The sequence below is a fragment of the Eulemur rufifrons genome, chromosome 20 (assembly GCF_041146395.1).
Source record: "Eulemur rufifrons isolate Redbay chromosome 20, OSU_ERuf_1, whole genome shotgun sequence".
Taxonomy (NCBI): Eukaryota; Metazoa; Chordata; class Mammalia; order Primates; family Lemuridae; genus Eulemur; species Eulemur rufifrons.
In genome coordinates this window covers 20,015,744-20,040,085 of record NC_091002.1, presented here as the reverse complement: position 1 = coordinate 20,040,085, position 24,342 = coordinate 20,015,744, and the positions used below count along the sequence as shown (strand labels likewise).

The 24,342-nt window shown below is 47.2% G+C and overlaps 1 protein-coding gene across 1 annotated transcript; it reads left to right on the top strand.

Annotated features, from left to right (window-relative positions):
- The first annotated feature begins 1,743 nt into the window (after positions 1-1,743).
- On the top strand, positions 1,744-23,333 carry FAM83D (family with sequence similarity 83 member D). Its single transcript, XM_069496262.1, has 4 exons — positions 1,744-2,226; positions 14,904-15,071; positions 19,983-20,107; positions 22,364-23,333. Exons 1-4 carry the CDS (start codon positions 1,750-1,752, stop codon positions 23,331-23,333), a joined length of 1,740 nt encoding a protein of 579 aa, XP_069352363.1. The 5' UTR covers positions 1,744-1,749.
- The last annotated feature ends 1,009 nt before the right edge of the window (positions 23,334-24,342 follow it).

Below are 24,342 nucleotides of genomic sequence, written 5' to 3'. Positions count from 1 at the left end.
TGGGGAGCACTGGCTTGTCCTGTCCCCTTCCCCTGCCCCCCTCGTCCTCCCCTTCATGTGGCTTACAGTGGGGAAGTGTAACACTGTGTAGTACTTCACCTTATTACAACACAGGCAGGGCCCTGCTATTCTCATGTTTTACCTCAAGCAATAGAGGCATAGAGCAGCTATATGGTTGCACAGCCCCAGACCACAGTCCTTGTCACACGCGGAAGTTTGTTGGCATCTTGAAAGAGTATGGAAAGGGATTTTCTTGTAGCCTGCTGGACTCTGGATGCCAGAGCAGGGACATACCTGGGCTTGAAAAACTTCACAAACAGGCTGGGGATGTTGAGGGGATGGAAAGACAGGGAGAAGTGTCCGAACAGCAGTGGGCATTCATCCATTTTAAAAGTTTATTGGCTGCTAAATAATAATGGTAACCTCTTCCATTTATGAAGTACTTTACAGTTGTACATATGCTCTCTCCTTTATACAAAGATGAGGCCTGAATATTGACTGTTAGATTTAGCACTGTGGGACTCACGGTGACCCCGACAAGAGGTTTTGGAAGAGGAGCGGGCAGGGTGTTAGCCTGACTGGAGAGGGCTCAGAGGGAACTGGAGGAAAACTGGAGATACCAAGTATAGAGAACTCATTTATGTTGCAAAAGTGAGCAGAGACATGGGGAGGTAGCTCTAGAGGAATGTAGGGTCCAGAGGGTTGTTTAAAGATGAAAAATATTTCAGTGTGCTTGTATGCTGATGGAAATGAATCCGTAAAGAGGGAAATCGATGTTCCAGGAGACAGGAGAGAATTGCTGGAGAGATGCAGGTCAGCGGCAGAGGAGCTGGAAGCTAGTGCCCAGGCACAGTTTGTCTTGGTGCAGAAGGTTCAGATGCAGACAGGAAGTAGACATGGTGAGAGCATGTGAGATTCTCTTCTGACTGCTTCTGTTTTTTCAGGGGAAAAGGAAGCAAGCTCTCACAGTAAGGAGAGAGGAAAAGGTAGAGTGAGTAAAGGAATTGCAAGCTAGCAGGCAATCTTAGAGGCCCGCTTGAGATCATGAATTTGAAGCACGACCAGTCAGCAAGTGTGATTGCTTTCCCCCCTCACTCCCCAGCCTTGTATGGCTGCCTCGGTGCAGGTGGAAAGTAGAGTTTAACCAGGGTTGGGGTTCTACCAGGCACAAAATGATGAAGCGAGAGGAGAAGGCTACCTGAGTATAATCAAAGGAGTGGCTATCATGATGGACCGGTATTTGTTAAACGAACAAATGAATGGTTAAATGCAGGGGACAGAGGCGACACGGGTGGCCACATGCAGGGTCTGAGAGCCCAGGAGCGGCGCGGTCAGTGCGCCTGGGAGCGGGCGCCAGCCTTTGCTCCCTGCCTAGGCCCGACCGCCCTGGCCACCTAGGGCCGCTCTGCGGGGCGGCCGGCAGGGGGCGCTCGGGGACGGCCGGGACGGGCTCTCCGGCCTCAGTCCGGTTCCGCCTCCTCCGCTACCGTCCAGGTTTAAATTCCGCTCGGCAACCTCCGCGGCTAGGATAAGGGCTCGGCTGTGCCGCGAGACAGCCAATAGCGCAGAAGGGGCGGGGCCGTGGCGGCGTGCGCCCCGCCCCGCTCTGGCGCTGGGAGGGAGGCAGCCAATGGGAGGGTCGGGGAGGGGCGGCGCGGCCAATGGCGCGGGCTGGTTTGATTCAAAGGTGCCTATAAATCGGGCCTGCACGCGCCTCGCTCCCGAGAGCCGACCCGTCCGACCGCCGCCATGGCTTTGCGGCCCGAGGCCCTGGACGAGCTGCCCGCCGCCTGCCTGTCGCCGTGCGGGCCGCCCAACCCGGCCGAGCTGTTCAGCGAGGCGCGGCGCCTGGCGCTGGAGGAGCTGGTGGCCGGCGGCCCCGACGCCTTCGCGGCCTTCCTGCGACGCGAGCACCTGGGCCGCTTCCTGAACCCCGACGAGGTGCGCGCCATCCTGAGCGCGGCCGAGCGGCCCGGCGGGGAGGGCGCGGCGGCGGCGGCCGAGGACTCCTTCGGCTCGTCGCACGACTGCTCTTCGGGCACCTACTTCCCGGAGCAGTCGGACCTGGAGCCGCCGCTGCTGGAGCTCGGCTGGCCGGCCTTCTACCAGGGTGCCTACCGCGGCGCCACGCGCGTCGAGGCGCACTTCCAACCTCGCGGCGCGGGCGCCGGCGGCCCCTACGGCTGCAAGGACGCGCTGCGCCAGCAGCTCCGCTCGGCGCGAGAGGTAAGCGGCCCTGCTCAGCCCCCGGTTGGACGGGACACTTTTTTCAAGAATGGGAAACTGAGGTCTGCTGCGAGCGCTGGCCGAGTGGTCCCGGGGTCTCCGACTCACCCCAATCTGCATGTCTCTCATCGGAGCCCGGATCTCCCTGGCCGCTCCTCTTGGCGGCGGGTAGTGAGAGGAGCCTCGATCCCCGAGGATGCGAATTGTGCCAGGGTTCCAACTCCTAACACATATATCTCCCTGCGGGAGGGACCAGGAATACTCCCAGTTCCAAATTTCAGTTAAAATCACACCGGATTGCCAGTCTTTCTGGCTGTCAGCCAACAGCAGATCCCACTTTCAGGAGCTTCTTAGGAGATGCATTACCAAAGAAGCACATTACCTAGGGAAAAGTTGCTGAAAGATGGTCTCCAAAGACAACTATGGGGTATTAAGGATCAATTATCGTTGCTAATTACTTCCAAGCATTTTATGTTGTAGATAGCAGATAAATACAAGAGTGGCAAAGTAAGAGCCCTGCCCCTCTCTCTCCCGTGAGACCAAATGGGGAAGTTGCTCCTGTGAATGAGTGGGGCAGGGGATTTGTTTTCCATAGTCTGGGTCTGCTCGAGTTTGCAGTAGCCTCCTGAAATGCAGCTATGGCTGCATTAGATCGGCCTACCTATACATAGTGGATTTTCCTCCCATTATCTGTCTCTTGGCGTGGCATAGTATTGGGATGCAGTGGGAGATCTCGTCTGCCTGCCAGCCAGAACGAAGCTGAAGCAGGGTTCTGGGGATCAGGGAGGAAGAATACAGCACACAGGTCCGTGTGGCAGGTAGGGTGTGGTGGCAGACACCTTAGTCCAGACTCCAGAGCCATGGTCAGCTTACTTGCTGATTGGCAGTGCCCAGTGTCCTGGCTGTCTGCCCATGCCAGGGACATGGCAGGTAAAGCCCCAGGTCGTGGTAAGACTTGGTAGGGCTGGGACCTGAGTGTGTCTGCCTGTGTGAAGATATCTGTGCATTAAGTCTGGTGAAATATCCAGGTCCAGGAATAAGCCCCAGCTCTCACCAGTGTTCTGATGTTGGCTGTGCTTCACCTGCCCTGGGGGTTGCAGTGGTAGTGGATACAGTGACCTAATGCCTTGCTTTCGGGGAAGTGGGTATGGGGTGCAGCTAGGCTGGGGTCAGCCCTGTGGTGCTTTGGGTGGGCTGAGGGTCCTTTTGATGCAGCAGACATTTTACTTGTGGGTTCAGTGAGAGTAAAAAGATGGAAAAGGCAGAACTGTGGGGTGGTTGTGCATTCCCAAAGCTCACCTTCAGGAGGACTGGAGCACTTGGAACTTGAGAAAAGTAAGGATCAGGTCTCCATGAACAAGAGAGATATGGATTGCACTAGCCGTTTGTTCAGCCTCAGACTTTAATGACAGTGAAGGGTCTAGAAGCCAGAGAGAAACTATCTGTAAACTCACACTCTGGCCTTGGAAGGGATCGAGCCCGGAGCTTGCACTGTCCCCCCTCCCGTGCACATTTTGTATTAGTGACATTTCTGGACGGAACCTCCTGCCCTCTTCTTTCCGCTAGTCTAGCTACCTACTCTTCCCTCTGAGATTCTGTATTGGGAACCTGGGCAATTTTAACTGAGAAAGGTGCTGCATTACCTTTAAATCCAGTGAGTATTTTCAGTGTATCTGCCATCTGCTGAATTACTTATTTATTCAGTGCCTACCATGTATCAGATACTACCAGAAGCTGGGGCCACCGGGGAAGGCATGATCCTTGCCTGCACTTGGGAGTGGACAGTCTGCTGGTGGGAAGCATTGAGGAGGTTGTTGAAGAAAGTCTCATGAGTGGCAGTGACCTTGGAGCTAGGTGGGACCGGCCCAGGGTTGTGAAAGGACCTGGCATATTTGGGGGGTAGCCACATTCCCCACAGCTGGAGCAGAGAGTGTATGAGAGTTAGTGGTAGGAGAGGAGACTGGAGGGGAAGACTGGAGCCAAGCTTTTGAGGGCTTTGCCCGCTACCGAAGGAGGAATGGGGAGCCATTGGAGGAGGAGGAGGGGAGCGTGATCAGATTGGTGTTCATGAGCAGTAATTCTGGTGGGAGCATGAAGGAGGATGTGTTCAAGGGGGTGGGTGAGACATGTCGGGAATGGTGTAAGGGGGAGGCCATAGGGATCTATGTATGAGAAGAGGGTCTGCACTAAGGCAGTACTGGCAGGGAAAGAATTTTAGGTAGAGTTGACAGGAATCAGTGATTGGATGGACTAGAATGGCAGGGAGGGGCAGAAGAGCAGGCAAGGCTAGGAGAGGAAGATATAGGAAGAGCGGAGGATTGAGATTTTTTTTTTTTTAGTTTGTGTGGGCAGTGATGCTACCAAACTGGAATACAGGAAGGAGAATGAGGCTGAGGGCAAGGGATGCTGAGATGATTTGGGCTCAAGACAATGCTGAATTTGAGGTCCTGGAGAACCGTCTCTTTTGTTTAAAAACAACAACAAAAAGCCAGATACTGTGGTGCACGCCTGTAGGCCATCTACTCGGGAGGGAGGCTGTGGCAGGAGGATTGCTTGAACTTGGGAGTTCAGGCTTCAGTGCGCTATGGTGTGAATAGCCACTGCACTTAGCCTGGGCAACAGAGTAAGACTCTGTCTCTTACAAAAAAAAAAAAAAAAGTAATGCTTTCTACCTACCAGGCACTGTTCTAAGTAATCTGGAGGTAGGTGCAAATATCATCCCAGTTTTACAGATGGTAGAACTGAGGCATAGAGAAGTCGTTCCCCTGAGGTCGTCAGCTAGGGAATGAAGGAGTCAGGACTGAAATAGAGGCACAGAGTCTTTGAACCGCCGTTAGCCACTATACTCTGCCACATGCAGGGTCAGGAGCCTGTGGTCAGGTGGACAGAGACATGCATATGGGTGGGGAGAGGTAACAGAGAGCAGGTCTGGTGGCTGGCCAAGTGCTACCACTCTAAATTGTGTACACAGAAGTGGCTGTGTCACTCTGGCCACATCTTTTACAATACAGTACCTGTGACAGCGAGGACCACGAAGGTGCGGGTCTCAGGTTATCGTCAGGATGAGATGAGAAGCTGTGTTCTGATGGCAAAGGTCCTTAATGATATGATCGAGCACTTCCAGTGGGTCCATTTCTGTGCTAAGCCCTTTACCTGAATTATCTCTTTTAACCCTCCCAACCCTGTGAGGAGGCCACAATTAAGAAGAGCCTAGGCACAGAGAAGTTAAGTAACTTGCCCAAGATCGTACAGTTAGTGTGGAACAGAGCTGGGTCCAAGCCCAAGCCTACCCAGTTCTAGCTCTGGAGCACCCGTCCCCCAATCCCACTGCTCACAGCCTCCCTGCTATGAGGAACGACTGGAACTTTGGTAGTTTCAACAGGCTGAAGGTTTTTAACAGTTTATGATTTGGACTCTTAATTTCTATGTTGTATATTCAATAAACAGGAAAATGATGACAGTACTAGATCTGTCCCTTTCAGGAAGAAGACAGGGGTGGTCACTTTTTAGAGGAGGAGGTGTCAAGCTGGCGGAGACCCTCCTCAGCCCATCAAACTGGGAAGGTTGTTTATGATGCCCAGAGAAAATATAGGTTCCTGGGGTTTACATTTTGCAAATTAGCATCCTCACCCCCCAGGAAAGATAGGGCCAGATAGGTACCTGGAGCAGAGTAAGTACATGGGACTCCTTTGGTGGGTGAATGAAGGAACTTTGAATTCCACATGAAAGGTCCCACATAATGACCCAGAGATTGGTCTAGGCTGCAGGGGAGCAGGGTCAGACCCCAGGTGTGTGCCCTGTGTAGCTTTATTTGCCGTCACTGAGGAGGTCCCAGGACCAACCTGAATCTTCAGGAGTGTCTCTGGAAGGAGCCAGGATACGAGGCTCCGTGACCAGGGTACGGGCACAGGAGGCCAGGGTCACTTGGTAAATGGCAGGGTCTAATCCTGGCTTTGCAGTCTGCATGGATGGTTCTGGGGTAGGTGTTATCCAGCAGCTCTCTGACCACACAGAATCACCCGGGGTGTGTCTGACACATAATAGGTGCTCAATAAATACTGTAGAGGCCTATTGTCTGCACGTGCTCATTCAGCTACGCTTTTGAGGGGAAAAAAAGGGAGGGCAGAGAAGAGGAGGGAAGGGGTAGGAAGAAAGAAAACGAAATATTTTATATAGTTGAGGTGATTATGTGTCTGCCTTTCCAGTTGGCTAGTGTTTGTCCCTGGGCGGGGGTGGCTGGGGCTTGTGAATCTGCCAGCCCCTGTGTTGGCTCCACTTCTGTACGCCTTTCAAAGTGCGGACTTTCCGCCACTCTGAGTGAGGTGCAACGTTTAAGGACACACAATTTACGTATAGCGTGGCTTGAACACAGGCTGACTGCTTCCTGCTGCTCAGCTGAGCTTCCCCGAAGCTGGAGGAAATAATGCTTTGGACCTTTTGAGAGCCCACATGCTTGCTTCCTAAGGGCTTTTTCAGATAATTTTGGACTATACATGATTTTTTCCTTACACACTTGCTGTAGATCCACCCCTACGCTACTCTATCAGTTGATGACTCGTTCAGCTCCTTGCCTCTGTTGCCATGTCAATCTGTCTGGCTGGGCTGTGACCGCCGCCTGCAGGTGCTGCGTGGCCTCCTTTGGGTGATGTACTTCTGATTTGGCTGTCTCGCTGGTCCTGGTTTGTGAATGGGAGTTCAGAGACAAAGCTTACCCCACTAGAAGGTTCTGTACCCCTTAGAGTGTTCCCCAAAGGCCACTTTTGCTATGACCTCACCCTTGGGCACCCTCTCAATGACCCAAGCATCAGTAGTGGCGACCATTTCATTGCTGGAGAGTCCTGCCCGAGGAGTAGCAGCTGTGGAATCCGTCGGAGGCCCTTGGTGTGTATATGGATGTATCCGAATTAAGGCTCTCCCAGTCTTGCTCAACTCTCCTCTGCATTACAGTAGGACCTGTGCAGTGTGGTCAGTTCCTGTTCCCGATGCTGGTATTAACCCAAAGCAGGGGTTCTCAACCTCACCACTGCGCCACTGGGGCTGGGTAATTCTTTGTCCTGGGGGGCTGTGCTGTGGGATGTTTAGCAGCATCCATGGCCCCCATTCACTAGCTGCCAGTAGCATCGCCCCAACCACCACAAGTAGTCATGACATTGAAAAACATCTCCAGAGATGGGAATGGGGAGTTATTGCTTAATGGTCACATGGTTTCTGTTCGGGGTGATGGAAGAGTTTTGGAAACAGTAGTGATGGTTGTACAATATTGTGATTGCAATTAATGCCTCTGAATTATACACTTAAAAATTATTAAGATGGCAAGTTTATGTTATGTATTATGTATTTTACCACAAAAAAAAATGTCTCCAGACATTGCCAAATGTCCTCTGGGGGCAAAACCCGCCCCCCCCCCCCAGTTGTGAACATTGTGAAGTTCTCACTAGTGCATCATTATAGGATGTTTCCCACCAGACTCAAGCGGGGCTACTGTTTATTCCTTCCTTTTGATTTTGTATGTCAGGTTACGAATTTTAGAATTTTTAGTCATTTCTTTTTTTAAATTCTGATAAAATATGTGTAACAAACTTGACCATTTAACCATTTTTAAGTGTACAATTCAGTGGCATTAAGTACATTCACACTGTTGTGTGGCTGTCACCACCAGCCAGCTCCAGAACTTTGTCACCTTTTCAAAGTGAAACTCTGCCCATTAAACACTAGTTCCCCATTCCCCCCTCCTCGCAGCCCCGGCAACCACCATTCTGCTTTCTGTCTGCCATTTCTGTATTCTTCTCGCCTAGCATCCATCAGATGATTATTCTCTGACTCCTTTATGGATAGAAAATATGTTCTCTTAGGGGGAAAAAAAAAGCAAAAACCAAAAATGTACTGGGTAATTGGCTTTAGAAGAAATCTTGATGCAAATGATAAAACCTCTGGAGGGGACTTTGGCAATATGCAGCAAAATTTCAGTTGTATTTACCCATTGACCTACCAATTCTACTGCTATATATCCATCTCAAGGATACACTGGCAAAAATACAAATAGACGTATGCAATGGGCTATTTGTTGCAGCACTAATAATAATAGCAAGTAATAGCAAGACTGGAGAGGGCTCAAATGTCCATCAGTAGAGGACTGGCCAATAAACTGATCCGACTCTGCGGTGGGGCACCTGGCAGCTCCAAGAAGGAATGTGGACTAGCTCAGTATTCTGATGTGAAGTGTCTAGAAGTGCACTGACCAGTGCAGTAGCTGTTGGCCACATGTGGCTATTTAAATTTATATGAATTAAAATTAAATAAATTAAACATTTAGTTCCTCTGTCATCTTAGAAGGTTCTTCTGGGCCGTACTAGTCTAGAACAATGTGTGTAGTATGCTACCTCTTACCTACAGAGGAGATGTGAACATATATACATATGTGTATACATAATACATGTACCTAGTATACTTGTTTATGTTTAAAAAAAGGAAGAGTAAACCAAAAACTAATTGAAAGTATTATCTTAATGAGGAGGGAGGGACAAGGATGGACGTAGATGTCTCTGAATAGACCTTGTTTTGTAGATTGGTTTTAGAACCAGGCAAATGTTTTATATAATTGTGAAATAAAAATAACTCAAAATGATAAGCCCTCCCTGCCTCCCAAACTTCTTGATGCTTTTCCCTCCGTTCGGACAAGCCCATCCACCTGTGCACTTCATGCTGCAGCAGCATGGAAGTGCAGCTGTGTGTGGCCAGGTCCTCTGCACGGTGGGACATTGGCTTCTGCCGCCCCTGCCTTCCTGGAGAGGTAGTGCAGGCTGAGCCTCCATCAGTACTTTCCTCTGATACCAATTGTTAATTTCATAGTAACAGCCTGTGAGACCTAGGGAAGACAGTGTGTGCACAGACAAATTTGGGTTTGGCTGTAGAAATTTATGTTCTTTTTTGTTTTTAAACCCTGAAGTTGATATCAAGACAGTTAGTTAAAGATTTTTACATTTCAAGGATCAACACATTGAGGAAAAACAACACTACTAATGCAGAAGAAAGGGACCACATTCGAGAAACACCGTAATGTTTACACTGTAAACTACTAACAACTTAAGACAAATGAGGCAGAATAAAGACATTTTCATACAAAAAAAAATTTTTGAAAGAGATCCCAAGGAGATCATTTCTGTTCTATTAAAACATATAATGAATGGGGAGAAAATATGTCTTTTGCTTTTCTTGGCAAGAGGGTCTCCAGGACAGTAAGGGGAAGAACCGAAGGGATCAGTGGGTGCCTTGTGGTCAGCACAGGGAGCCCAGCGGCCAGGCCTTTGGTGGAATTCCAAGCACCTTGCACACCTGACCTTGCTTTGTGACTCTGGCTGAGAAGGGAGGGAAACTGAGGTACAGTGAGAAGGGGCAATCGGGATGAACTTCCTGCTTCATGCTGAGGAAGAGCTGGAATGAGAACTGGAATGACTGGCCCCGAGTGGCCCCATGGGGTGCACCTATGCCTGGTCAGGGCTCAGACCCGCCCACTGAGAGTGCATGAATCACAGACTTCCCGGGGGGCCTTGTTTGAAGACACCAAGGCTCTGGTGGAATGGCTTGTCCAGGGATTGCGGCAGAATTGGGACTAAGAATATGAGTAGCTGCCATTTGAGGCCATCTAGATGCCAGGAACTGCCAAGCATCTCTCTGAACCAGCAGAAAGTACAAGATAGGTGGTTTTGATCAGCCTCCCTGGTGGGCTTGAGCCTGTGTACTTTATGAGATTCTCTGCTGATCCTCTTAGGATCCGTTCGAAGCTGCCAATCACCTTAACACTAGTTTGGGATAATATTTAGTCTAGTACTTTTCTTATAGATGGCTCTAGAGTCACACAGACCTGGGTTGAAATTCCAGCCCCTGCATTTGCTTAAGTGTGCCACTTTGAACAAGTTACCTAAACCTCTCCAGGCTTTAGTTTTCTCATCTGTAAATTGGGGATAACAGTTAATGGGGTTTTAAAATCTCTAGATATCTCTTTAGAGCTTTTGTGCAAGGAGGCAAGTGGGAGAGATTCCAGTTCTACGTGGTAAGTAATTAAACAAGGTCTGTGACCTTCCCAAAGACCTAGAATGCCACAGTGATCTCTGCTCTTCAACTTCGTGGGTCCCTGAGTCCCCTGGTACAAATCAGCAGGGGGTAGTTGGACTGAGAGGGGTAGGCTTGTGATTTGTCACCCAAGATGATGACATGGGACTTGACACAGGTGTGTCCGCTCCAGATGAGGCTAGAGAAGTTCAGGGACAGTGGGTAGTGGGCCAGCTAGCAGGCTTCTGACCAGCTGGGTGCTTCCTCCGTAGTCTCATGCTGTGTCTGATTTGCACTGAGTTGCAGATGCGTGTTGACCGTAGCAGGGACTCTCAAAAGTCACCGCACACACAGCCTCCAGCTCTGAGAGAATGGGTGGGCTCTGGGCAGCACAGGCAAGGAGAGGGCAGTGCCCACCATGACCGTGGGCACTTGATGGGCATGGGCTTTCCGCCTTCCAGACATGTCTTACTCTTGTCCATCCCACATCTTGCCTCAGGGAGTGGGAACAGTGACTGATTTCTACACCATCTTTCAAGTCCAGGTGTTCTGGGCCTAGCAGTTTGCAACGTGATACCTAGGAGGTGTGCCCTACCTTGGAGAGCAGGGCCTGGCTGGCTTGTGGATGAGTCTAGCAAGTTGCTGAGCTCCGTGAAGAGACTGCCCAGTCCAGCCCTGGGTCTAGTTCAGCTGTGCAAGGCTTGGGCCCACAAGGGCTGAAGGGGGAGAAATAGGGGAGTGGAATGAGTTTTTGAAGGAAGGAAGGCTGATTGCTTTCACCAGTATGACTGCTCCTCCTTAAAAGACAAAGACTTTTTTTTTTTTTTTGGCGACAGAGCTGAGCTCTGTCACTGGCTAGAGTGCAGTGGTGTCATTATAGCTCACTGCAATCTCAAACTCCTGGGCTCAAGCGATCCTCCTGCCTCAGCCTCCCGAGCAGCTGGGACTACAGGCCTGGCTAATTTTTCTATTTTTAGTAGAGATGGGCTCTCACTCTTGCTCAGGCTGGTCTCAAGCTCCTGATCTCAAGTGATCCTCTTACCTCAGCCTCCCAGAGTGCTAGGATTACAGGCATGAGCCATGATACAAAAGCTTTTGAGAATCCCGCTTTAGTAAGGAAGGAGGGGATGTTGGGTATCGGGGGTATCAGGGGAAGAAAAAGCCTCCATCAACCCTCTGAACACCGTGAAGGTGTGAGGGACCAGTGTTCAAATCCAACACGCAGGAAAGGTTGAGGCTTTAAAACTGAACAGGGAAAGGAATAGCAAATGAGGTATTGACTCACCATATAACAAAGGTGGTGTTGTATAATTGTTTTGTTAAGTGGTGAATCAAAATTCAGTTTGGCAGGTGCCTTGTGCTGTGGGCCCAGGTCCCTGTCCCCAGCAGCTCTGTAACCCGGCCAGCTGGGCAGGGCTTCTCTGGTCTCTGCTCCAGTAGCACCTGGGGGTGTGCGAGTTGGCCTGTCACACTGTGTTATCCCTGGCTCGTCTCCTGCTCATTAGGCTGGGTTCTCAGGGACAGGGATTGGCCCTCAGTGCCCAAGATGTGCCTGGCTCAATCGGGCTCACACCCAATATTTGAAAGAAGAGTGGAGAGTTGGAGAGGCAGGAAGGTGTCTGTGTTTTCCTCTCTGGCTTTTCTTGTGAGCTCTACTCATTCTTACACCTGCGTATTCAGATCCTCCTTGTGAAGGTTTTACCACCACCTCGAAATCAGTTTGGAAGCCTCTCTCTGAAGCTTGTTTCTTTTTCTATGGACCTGAGCCTCCCTCTCCTGTCCTTCCTGCCCCCAGCCCACGTAGTCCACTGCTGGGCTCTCCCACGGCCTCTTGCTCTCTGCAACCCTCATGCCTTCTTGTCGGGCCTGTCATCGAAACCTGCATGTCTGATTTTTCTTCTGTCTCTGGTCTCCCTGCTGACGTTGGTTAACCTACGGAGCATCCACGTGCCTGCTGTGCTGCAGGGCCTGTGTTGGAGAAGCTGGGGCCAGATCTCAGACCTACCCCAACCGCTTCCAGCATCCATTTCTTCTGTCCTGTTGGATTATCACTTGGAACTCGTTACTCTTACCCAGGCAGTGCGGAGAAGGAAGTTTAATGTTGATTCCTTGATTGACATTCAAGGCATTCTGTGATCTTGCTCATTCATCCACCTTTCCCAGTCACGTCCTGTGGCTCCCTTTCATGCATACTGTACGTTCCAGCCAAACGGGTACATACCCCATCCTTCCCTACCCCTTCCTCTGTCGTCACGTGGCCTCCTGCCAGAGCGCGTCCATCACTGCAAGGGAAATGATTTACTGCCCTCCCCCAAAGTGTACCCCTGATTTAATTGCCTCTGACAGAGGGTATAATTTTGCTTCCCTGTATCCTGTGTCCTCTCCTTGAGGGTGAATCAGGTCTGTGAAAAATTCTTCTTCGCCTAGTACAGTGTGCAGCCCATAGTAGACTGCGAAGGGGTGCTGGCTGCATAGCTGAGCGCCTGTTTCATGCCTTGCCCTGGGCCAAGCCCCTTTCATGCTTTGTCTCACTTAATCCTCACAACAGCCCTGTGACCCAGTGCTATCGTGCGTATCTCCCAGAGGAGGAAACTGGCTCAGAGAGATTGAGCAACTTGCCCAGGGTCACACAGCTAGTAAGTGGCAGAGTGGGGTTCTATACCCAGGCCTTTCTGCCTTTTAACCACGGTGTTATGTAACCTGAATGAATGGAATAGATCCAACTCTCAAAATAGGACATTATAAAAGCCACTGGGGAATATAAGTTTCTGAAGATGCCCCCAGTTCAGAAAGAACACTTCTTTTAAAACCCCTCTGTCCAGTGGGTTTTAGCGTGCCCTTACCCAGAGTAGCTCACAGCTGGGGCATCAGCAGGGCTGAGGAGGGGTGAGAAGGCAGCAGAGGGGTAGCTGGTCTCCGTGACTCCTCACAGCAGTGACTGCCCAGAACGGCGTTTCAGGGTCCCTCATCCTGCTAGACGAGCCCCTGAGCCTGCAGTGCTGGAGAAAGACAGCAAAATTGCCTCTTTGCCTTTGCATTTCTTCTTTAATCCCCAAATCCTTAAGGTGCAGTGACTGTCAGGTCCCTCGTCCTTTGGGACCACAGAGATGAATCCGTCCCATTCAAGGGCCTCTGCTCCAGTGGAAGGGTGAGACCTATGAGTGAAAACCTTGACGTTCAGAAGAAGCGCTGCTGTGATGCTGACAGACACAGGATTTGACCGTGGAAGTGGGGAGCAGGGAGAAGGCCTCACAGCTCCAGATGCAGCAGAGCTCCGGGACCTTGGCTTCCTTAGCTAGCACCCCCAACCTCCGATGCCTTTTGTAGGGACTTGTTTCTAAGCCTGGATGTTTTGATACCACCCCCACCACGAGTTAGCTGAGGGCCACAGTTTTAAGCCTGCAAAGGGTGTGATTAGAGGCTTTGTGGCCAGAGCAGCCACCCTTTAAAGAGCAAGGAAAGCTGGGAGCCGGCAGGTGTCTCTCTGTGGTGGCCTGTCTGGGCAGCTCCAGCACTGGACTGGCAGAGGGAATAAATGAGCAGATATAAGGATCTTTTATACCTTGCACTTTATGTAAGATAGTCATTTAGTTCTTCAGACCACCCTAGTTTGCAGCTAGTGAAACAAACACTTGAAATAGCTGTAATTTGCCCAAAGACACATGGCTAAGGGTAGCTCTCAGCTGTAGTCTGATGCTGGGTGTGGCACATCAACTGGGAGGCATGAAGGGAGCCACGCTGGGGAGAAGAGGGGACTGGTCTGAGCTTGAGGGCAGCATCCTTAGGAAAGAAATGTTCCCCTGATCTTGTGGGCTTGCACTATGGATGGATACCGAAGAACTGCAGAGACCACCTTTTATTGAGGAGAGGCTGGTGCTGTGGAAGCTGTTTGGTTAGATCCCATATAGCAGATGGCAGGAACGGCCTGGCTGGCGGAGAGAGTAGGATGCTGAGACATGTGCAGTGTTCGGGGGACAGAGAGTGGGAGAATCTGCGTGCCTAGTTTGATTGCTTTTAAGCCATGAGTTGGTGGTGGATGGGGTGGGCCTTTCTAGATCACACTAAAATAGTCAGAGGTTGTGATCCATAGTCAGACAATAATGAAAATCATAGATTCAGAGAATGCGACCCCCAGAAAGGACCTTAGAGGAGTCTAAGGTTTCATTGACAGGAAACTAAAGCCTGGTGGGGAAAGCAACATGCCTAAGATGATGGTGTGTGAGCCATAGAACCCGGACAGCCTGCTGGTCTGAATCAAGCCTGTAAGACGGGGGTTTTAGTGAAGGAGCAGAAGTTGAATGGAGCAGATTCGTAGGAGGGCAAGACAGGGGATTATTCTGTATCCCTGAGAAATTTGCCAGCGTGGAGGAGAGCGGCTGGACAGCAGTAGGGAGTGTTAGCTGGGCCAAGTCAAGGTTTGTAGGATACGGGGCCTGAGTGTCTTTGGAGATGGAAAGAGGCCATGGTGAGGGGAAAACCGGCACTGCAGAAGGCGAAGGAAGGAAGGATAATTGTGGGATGGGGTCCTTTCCCAGCTTGAGATGGGCTCCGGAGTTCAGACAACGAGCTGTAAGGCTGTGTGTTCTTGTGCGCTGACAGCGTGTTCTCCCCTCTGCCTTACCCCACAGGTGATTGCAGTGGTAATGGACGTCTTCACAGACATCGACATCTTCAGAGACCTGCAGGAAATATGCAGGAAACAGGGAGTTGCCGTGTATATCCTTCTGGACCAGGCTCTACTCTCTCAATTTCTGGATATGTGCATGGATCTGAAAGTTCATCCGGAACAGGAAAAGGTTTGTGGTACACTGTTTCCATCTTCACCACAATCACCAAATGTGACCGAGCATCCATGATCTGCAAGGCGGTTGGTGGTGGTTTCCCTGTTGACAAGTGAGGGAACAGGCTTCGAACAAAGTCACTTGCCTGAAGTCTCACAGGAAATGAACGATACCTGTGACCTGGCAGTTCCACTCTTAGGTATCTACCCAAGACAAGTGAAGACATATGTTCACACAAAAACTTGTGTATGAATGTTTATAGTAGGCTTATGCCTAATAGCCAAAGGGTAGAAACAATCCAGTATCCATCAACTGATAAATGGATAAATAATATGTTGTCTGTTCATACAATAGGATATTATTCAGCCATGGAAGGGATTGAGGTGCTGAAACATGCTACAACATGGAAGAGTCTGCAAACACTGTGCTGAGTGAAGGAAGTCAGGCACAAAGGCCACATGTTGTTACATGATTCCATTAAGCCCAGAACTGGGAAATCTATAGAGACAGCAGATTAGTCCTAAGTAGATTGCTCAGGGCTGGGGTTGGCAGGAAGGATGGGGTGGTTTTTAAAGAGTATAGACTTTTTTTTTTAAGACGATGAGAATGTTCTAAAATTGACTGTGGTGATGGTTATATATATCTATGAATAAACTAAAGTCCCATAGAATTGTGCACTTTAAATAGTGAATTGTATGATGTGTGAATTATATCTCAATTAAACTGTTAAAAAGAAAAGACAGGATTTGATACCTCGGCCTCTCCCCCATACTGTGCTGCCTCCTAACAAAGCCTGGACTAGCTCTCCTGTCCAGGGCGCGGAAGCTGCCTTGGAAGCTGCTACTTTTGACAGTAGCTCCAGGAGGCTCCACTTTTAATCATAGCGACCAGCATTTATTGATCTCCTACTCTGTCCTTGGTATCGCTCTATTCTCTTGATGGTATGTAACTTAATCCTTGCTGGAGTCCTATCAGGTAAGTGGCACGATCTCTGTGTTTCAGATTAGGAACTGGTGACACAGAGAGCCCGTGTCCACAGCTACAAAGTAGCAGGCCTTTGCCTTCATCTGCCTGTCTTCAGCCTTCATAATCACTAGCACGTGCTGCTGCTCGTCTCTCATTATTATAAAATTAGACTTTATGTCCATGTCTCCGATCATGGAAATAGTTTAAGTGTTGAAATGTAAGGTTACACAACTCAGCTACCTAGATTTCTTTAGTGGAAAGAAGCAAGAAAATGGTCATGTTTATTATAGAATTTATTTCTTTAAATTAAGCAACTTAACCCATGAGCTTTGGAACTTAATTTGTTCATCATCTGTTTGAACACCAACTGTGCACCATGGGTACCAGAAATAAAGCGGTCAGCAGTCAGCAAAATGAACAAAGAGTTTGGGCTTTGGTGCTTTAGGTTACTCTAATTTGCCATCTTGTTATTATCAAGCAATTTGGTTTGCAAAATTTTGGCTATTTAATTTCTCCCACAGAGTTCTTATTGGTTGTTTCCTCTATGAGAGAATGGAGCATTGGGTTTAATTAGGTAGTTACTAACCTGTCCCTGATGTTACAAAGCAAATTCATGATGGAGGTAGGATTGGGGCTTAGAGACTGAATGAAATGAGACAGCTATATAACCCCACAGTAAATTAAAGAATGAAGTCACGCAGACCCAAGGAAAATACATGTTGGCATAGAAAAGAGCATTATCATCTAACCAAACATTCAGCCCATGACTGCTCTCATACAGAGCCAGGTGAAGAAATTGAAGGTGTCAATGTTTAATTTTAAGGCACTCTTTCTATAATTAAGGATATGTGCTAGCAGGAGAAAAATCAGAATAGTTCTGATTGCAAGTTTGATCAGGTGATTGGCTCTGATTCATCTACTAGGCAGAAATCTAGGTGTATTTACTAATTCAGTTGCCCAGTGTTGGCTCCTGCCTTAATGGGTGCCCAGATCCTCTGTAAGAAACTTTAAAGGAGGTCTATACCTCTGGCCTCCCCAATTTTTAAAAAATTTCAAATTATTATGGGTACATAATAGTTATATATGCTTTCCCCCATTTTTGTAGTGTCTTATCTTTTTCACAGGGAAGCACTGTCTCCCCTGGTTGCTTCGTTAGCCTGGGTGTGTCTGTGCCCTCGCTGTATGGGGTCTGGCTTTCCCAAACATGCCCTGACTCTTCAGCTGATTCAGAACATTGGGTTGTCCTGTCTGCAGGAACTTGGTCACACATGCGTGTGCAGGTGCTCAGACGTGCTTTGGTCACAGTCACAGAGTGTGCACAACATTTGGATGTGTGTCAACGGGAAAGAGACATAAAACCACACCTAAATCTGCCCATATGGTATTTTTTATGCTTTTTATTCTATGTTGATCCTTTAAGACTCAGCTCAGGAGTCGTCACCTCCTCTAGGAAGCTCTCCTCCTACCAATTCCATTTGTACCTCTATGAAATTTCCTAGTTTGTTTTTAAATTTTCATTTTGAAATAATTTAAGATTTATAAAGAAATTAAAAAATAACATAAGGAATTCCTAAATACTCTTTGCCCAAGTTCTCCACATGTTAACATCTTACAAACCTTAGCACAAATAACAAAATCAGGAAAATAAGTTTGATATAATACTATTTAATCTATAGACCTTATAAATTTCACCAGTTGTTCCATTAATGCCCTTTTTCTGGTCCAAGATCTGATCCAGAACCACACCTTGCATGTAGCTGTCAAGTCTCCTTAGCTTCTTTTAATCTGGAACTTTTCCTCCATCTTTCTTTGTCTTTTGGGATCTTGATGCCTTTTTTTCTTTTTTTAAGAGATGGGGGTCATTCTGTACTGCCCAGGCTGATCTTGAACTCCTGAGCTCAAGTGATCCTCCCACCTCAGCCTCCTGTGTGGCTGAGACTATAGGCGTGCACCACCATGTCCGGCTGGGTCTTGACACTTTTGAAGAATAGTAGCCAGTTTTCTATAGAATTTCTTTCCTCAAGGTTAAATTCAGGTAATGCATTTTGATAAGAATACCACAGAAGTGGTTTTATATCTTGCCATAGTTTTTGTTTTGTCTTTTGTTTTTAACTTACTTTGAATAATGATAGAGTCACAGAACTTGCAGAGATAGTATAGAGAAGTTTCATTCATGTACCCTTTACTCAGTTTCCCCAGTGGTTACATCTTATGCAACTTATAGGACACTATCAAAACCTGGAATTTGACTGGGTGCAGTGGCTCACACCTGTAATCCTAGCACTCTGAGAGGCCAAGGCGGGAGGATTGCTTGAGGCCAGGGGTTCAAGACTGGCCTGACCAAGAGCGAAATCCTGTCTCTGTAAAAACAAATAGAAAAATTAGCCGGGCGTGGTGGTATGTACTTGTAGTCTCAGCTACTCGGGAGGCTGAAGCTGGAGGATCATTTGAGCCCAGGAATTTGAGGTTGCAGCGAGCTATGATGGCACCACTGCACTCTAGCCAGAGCAACAAAGTGAGACTGTGTCTCAAAAAAAAAAAAAAAAAAAAGAAAAGAAAAGAACCCCAGAAAACTGGCAATTGACACTGGTACACTGTGTGTCTGTAGTTCTATGCCATTTTCTCATCACATCATGTACATCAAGACACAGAACTAGTCTATCACCACAAAACCTTTACAGTCACATCACTGCCCCCGCTGTGCCTCACTGCCACCATCTTTAACCTCTGGCAACCACTAATTTGTTCTCTATTTCTATAATTTTGTCATTTAGAGTCTATTATGTAAATGGAATTGTATAGTATATGACCTTTTGAGACCGGGTTTTCCTGCATCAAAATGCCTTTGAAACCCACCCAAGTTGAAGCGTGTGTCAGTAGTTTGTTCCTTTTTATTTTGGGTACTATCATATGGTATGGTTGTGCCATAATTCAACCATTCACCCACTGAAGGACTTTTGGGTAGTTTCCAGTTTTTGTCTATTGCGAATAAAGTTGCCGTGAACCTTAGTGGTGAGGTTTTGGTGTGGACTTAGGTGTTCATTGCTCTGGTATGCCGTACTGTGGTTTTTTTTTTTAATCATTCAGTTAGTTTTCTCTCTCCTGTTCTAGTCCTTGAAAGTAAGGAGCATGCCTTATATCTCTGTTGTCTCAGAGCTTGGCACATTGTAGGGGCTCCAGGTTTGTGGAATGAATGAAAGAATCAAACATCTTAAACATTTTATTTGAGTGTGTAGGATTTCTAACCATCTAGAGCTCCAGAGACCACAGATTGTCTTAGTCTTTTGCATCCCGTTGTGATTACATTTACGTGTGTCATTTGAGAGGATAACTATGCATAGACGTGCAGTATATGGCCCCCATGTAGTGCCAGTGTCTCATTTTGGTAATTAGCTACTTGTAGATGTGACATTGCGGATTAAGCCTCAGCATCCTATGTTAGAGAAGGCTTGTCCCATGTTCTCTCCCCCATCCCCATTATAGGGTGGGGGTATGTGAGGCCGGGCTGTCATTCTGATGTGAGGCCATTAAACAAAAGAGTAGGAGAAAGATCAGCTTAGTTTCCTTCAGCCTTTGCTAAAATGTTTTTATTATTAGGATGTTTTCTTTGATTTTATCCTCTACATTTTGCTTCAGAATCATTGATGGATTCTGTTGTTTAGTATCCCAAAAAGGTAAATCTTCTTTCAGAGCACGTGTACACGTGAACTAAGGGTCTCACAAATAGGAAAAGGACATATGAGAAGATGGGCCAAGTGTAGGAGTAACACTACTGGAGTCCTGAGAACCATCTGGCTAGCATATCATGTGCGATGCCACTAAATGGTGACCCTAAGCCATGCATCTGCCAATAAATTTGTCAGGGAAGTGTAAACTAAGCCCTCTTGTCTTAATCATTTGCTCACCAACTGAGTGTTGCTGAATTATTTGTTTCTTTTTCTCCCACTCCCCCACCAACAGCTGATGACAGTTCGGACTATTACAGGAAATATCTACTATGCAAGGTCAGGAACGAAAATTATTGGGAAGGTTCATGAAAAGTTCACGTTGATTGATGGCATTCGCGTGGCAACAGGCTCCTACAGGTAAGTTTCTAACCTGTCCATTGCTTATTAATCTAAACTCTTTGGAAGAAACATGTCATATAAAGGTAAAAGTTTCTTTTTCCTCTCAATGAGAGCTTTTATGGCCAGGCATTCTGATATGTACCCGATGTGTGTGTGTGTGGGTGTGTGTGTGTATGTGCGCGCGTGAGAGTTGGTTAGTCAAAGCCTCCTTCTGTTGGAGGTAATCAAGGTGGAGGTCACCTCCCCTATCCTGTGGTCCGTAAGATTAAAATGCAGAGGTTAAACTTGCCTCAAGGCCACACAGTCAGCAAGTCCTAGATTTAGGCCCTGGCCCAGGTGGACAAATTGGGGGTTAATGGTGACACCCCATCTCAAGTCCTTGTTCCGTAGGGATTTGGACCCCACTTGCCCTGCTCACTTGACGGTAAGGGCAGTTGCAGGCATCAGCATCAGTGTTGAAGGCAGAGCCAAAGCTGTCACCTTCAGACTTAAGGCATTTACCTTGCTTCTAGCCTATAATTTAGTGCTTTAGTCTAGAAAACACTGATCATGTTTCTGACCCCACCTTTGAAGTTTCACTTTGGCAATGGTGTCTTAAGGTAGAGAGCAGGGAGGTTGGATAGAGGGCGGGCATACTGAGTGGTTGGTACTAATCTCCAGAAATGGTGCCATGTACGTGGCTCCAATGGTTGTGTGCTTTGCCACTTCTGCATTAGACTGGCTGATGGTGTGTATGACGTACGTCTGTAGAGTTTTAAAAAGAAAAACTCATTTTTGAAGAAATGCATGTCCCTGAGTGATAATTACATGTCAGCCGTGGGTAAAGTTTTCGGAAACGTGAAAGTTCATGGAAGATGAAGTATAGGATTAAGAAATTCTTGATACTTTTCTTTTCAAACAGCACCATGATTGCTCAGAACAAAATTTGAACTCTTGAGACTTCTTTTTGTAAGAAGTTTAAAAGGAACAGGAAGAAACTATATTTTTTTTACACAAAGTAGGATTTATCTGTATCAATGAAACTTAGCTCCAAATGGTTTATGGCTGTTCTAAAATAAAAAAAAAGTACCCTCTGCAAATGATATATGCTGCCATTGATGATGATGATAGTTTCCATTTGTTGAGGACAATTTATAATATTGATGTTGGATAGGTGCTTTGTTTACATTGTCTCATTTCAAAAGAATCTTCCTTCTCAGGTTTTGAAGGCAGTTCTCAGGTGCAGTTTGCACTAGCTGAGATTCTTGGTTGCAAGAGACAGAGTTGACACTATGTTTTATGATCTCATTTAAAACCCACTTCTGGTATACATTCTGTACCGGTGGGGTGGTTGCAAGTGTAAGAAAGCTAACTTAAACTACTTTATGCAAAATGAAACTTACCTACTTGCAGAACTTGGACAGGTAGGAAGGTACAGCTGGTTTTCAGCTCATTTTGACCTAGGAGCTGTACCTTGATCAGAATACTGTCCCCTGGCTCTGCCTCTCTTTAGCTGATCTACTTTCTCAGGCAGGCTCTCCCTTTGAAGGCAAAGATCCCGGCGTACTTACATGGCCTGCATCTCCCAAAGAGTGAAACTCTCTTTCTGTCAGTATTGCCATCAATTCCTGAAAAATTACTTGTACCTGGTGGGATCACATGTCCCCCTGGATGAATCCCAGCACCCAAGGGGATAGGATCTCTGGCTCACCTGGATGACATGCCGCCCCATTGTGATTGGAGAGGGCACAATAATAAAAGCTTTCTTGGGTAGGGGTGAGCGTGAGTTCTGTTAGCAGAGGAAGGGGAAGGGATTCCTGCTGGACAGATGAGGGCAAATGGCCACAAATCAGCTCCGAGCATGTCTTGAGCAGTGGTGATTTGTGACAGTGGCAGTGCTGTAAGGTAGCAAGGGGCAGGGCATTAGCAATTTGTACGGACTGGGTCTGACTGGGGGTCAAGCAGTAGCTCCCTGCTGTAACATCTCTAGCTGGCTTCCTTACCTCTAAAATGAGAGTGTTGGCTGAAATATTTCTGGTTTTTAAAAACTCTGAGGCTGAGGACTGGGTAGGTTTCAGTGTGTTAAACAGTTGTCCTTTTTACTTTTGTGCGAATGCATATATATGTTATATACATATGTTAAGGCTAGTTCAATGCATGCTAAATGGCAGGTATGCTATCACCAAAGTTGTGAATCTTATGTGGCAGGATATCTAGGCTATATTATTCAGATTGACAATAAGTAAACTAAAATTGCTTATCCTTACCAGCTTCTGTTTGTTTTTAATCCTTCAGTTTTACATGGACAGATGGCAAATTAAATAGCAGTAACTTGGTAATTCTATCTGGCCAAGTGGTCGAACACTTTGACCTAGAGTTCCGAATCCTCTATGCCCAATCAGAGCCCATCAACCCCAAACTCCTGTCTAACTTCCGGATCAGCAACAAGTTTGACCATCTAGCTGACCAAAAACCACTGTCCAAGGAGCCCACGTTGGGCAACCTGCTGCGGATGCGGCTGGCCAGACTCTCGAGCACTCCCAAGAAGAGCGACCTGGACTTGGAGGTGCCCACCGAGGGCAAGGCAGGGACCAAGCGCCGTGACTCTGAGTCGTCCACCATTAGTGAGGAAGGCCACTTCAACAGCCACAAGGATGAACTGCAGGGCAGAAAGGCTGCCGACGTGGCCACACAAACAGAGCCAGGAGAGGAGGTGCCCGTGGTGCACACGAATGAGGTGGGGACACAAGTCAGCACCAGCACTGCCTGTGCTGGCACCCAAGCCGCAGTCTCCACCAGGGCAGGGAGCTCCCAAACTGTGCTTTCGTCCAGGTCGGCCACCACTCAGACTGATGTGGACGAGAACATTCTATATTCTCAGGGAACCCAGTCGAAAGAAGGGTCACCAGTCTCAAAAATGTCTGTGTCGAGATCTTCCAGTTTAAAGTCTTCCTCCTCTTTGTCTTCCCAAGGCTCCGTGGCAAGCTCCACTGGCTCCCACACTCCCCTCAGTCCCGGATATCCCAAGTACCTGGGCACCCCCCACTTGGAGCTGTACTTGAGAGACTCATTTAGAAACTTGAATAAAGAGCGGCAGTTTCACTTTGCTGGTATCAGGTCCCGGCTCAACCACATGCTGGCCATGCTCTCGAGGAGAACGTTCCTTACTGAAAACTACCTTGGCTTTAATTCTGGCAATTTTAACAGAGCGCCAGTTAATTTGCTTGCTATTAGAGATCTGGCACTTTATCCTTCTTATCAGTAACTGCTCAGTGTTCAGACGCCTGGGCTCAGCCAGGCTTGACATCATCAAAATTTCCTGCTTTAAAAAATAGCACGTCCCTCATTACCTTTCTTTCACCTGACTTGTAGTCACCTTGGCTGCCTTTGAATTCTATAAGCTACATTCTATTTTACTTGCTTTTGTTTTATTTTTCTCATGTATAAACCAGGTATTGGTTTTATGGTTTAAACACTATAGGTACAGGTTTTTTGCACGATTTTAATAGAGTCATGCACTACATAATGATGCCATGGACCACATGTACGATGGTGGTCCCATAAGATTATAATACCATATTTTTACAATACTTTTTCTATGTTTAGATACATAAATACTTACCATTGTGGTACAGTTGCCCATAGTATTCAGTATAGTAACGTGCTATACAGGTTTGTAGACCAAGAGCAATAGGCTATATCATATAGCCTAGGTGTGCAGGTGTTATACCATCTAGGTTTGTGTAAATACACTCCATAATGTTCATACAATGATGAAATTGCCTAAAGATGCATTTCTCAGAATATATCCCTATCATTGAGTGACACATGACTGTACTGATATCTCTTAAAGAGAATGTTTAGGTGTTCTAAAGTCAATTCAGGTAAGAAATGAAATATGTTTTGTGTTTTTCTTAATTTGTGTGCTCTTCTGTTTTAGAGGTTTGGCTCACCACTGTTTTTGTGATCAAAATCCTGTTGAGAAAAACAAAACTATTTCTTGTTTATCTCTTTAAAATATCTGTGTTCTTAGCATTAAATAAATATGAACAACTTTTGATTGCTTGAGTACTTTTTTTCCCCCTCTCTGGCACTTTTTTCTTTAAATCTAGGAGTGTGTCACAAATGAATGCACCTATTAGATACCTATGCAATTATTCTTACAGTGTCAAGGTGGGGAAGAAATAGATGATCCAGATTGTAAAAGGGAAAATATATTCACTTAAAACTTAGAAGACATAAAGCTAGTATTGGCATTATACCTTCATTAGCAT

Bases quoted from the DNA above. Each gene is read 5' to 3' on its own strand.
- FAM83D (XM_069496262.1), top strand. From the start codon at position 1,750: ATGGCTTTGCGGCCCGAGGCCCTGGACGAGCTGCCCGCCGCCTGCCTG. The intron at 2,227-14,903 runs GTAAGCGGCCCT...CTTACCCCACAG, and splicing joins AGCTCCGCTCGGCGCGAGAG to GTGATTGCAGTGGTAATGGA. The intron at 15,072-19,982 runs GTTTGTGGTACA...CCCCACCAACAG, and splicing joins TTCATCCGGAACAGGAAAAG to CTGATGACAGTTCGGACTAT.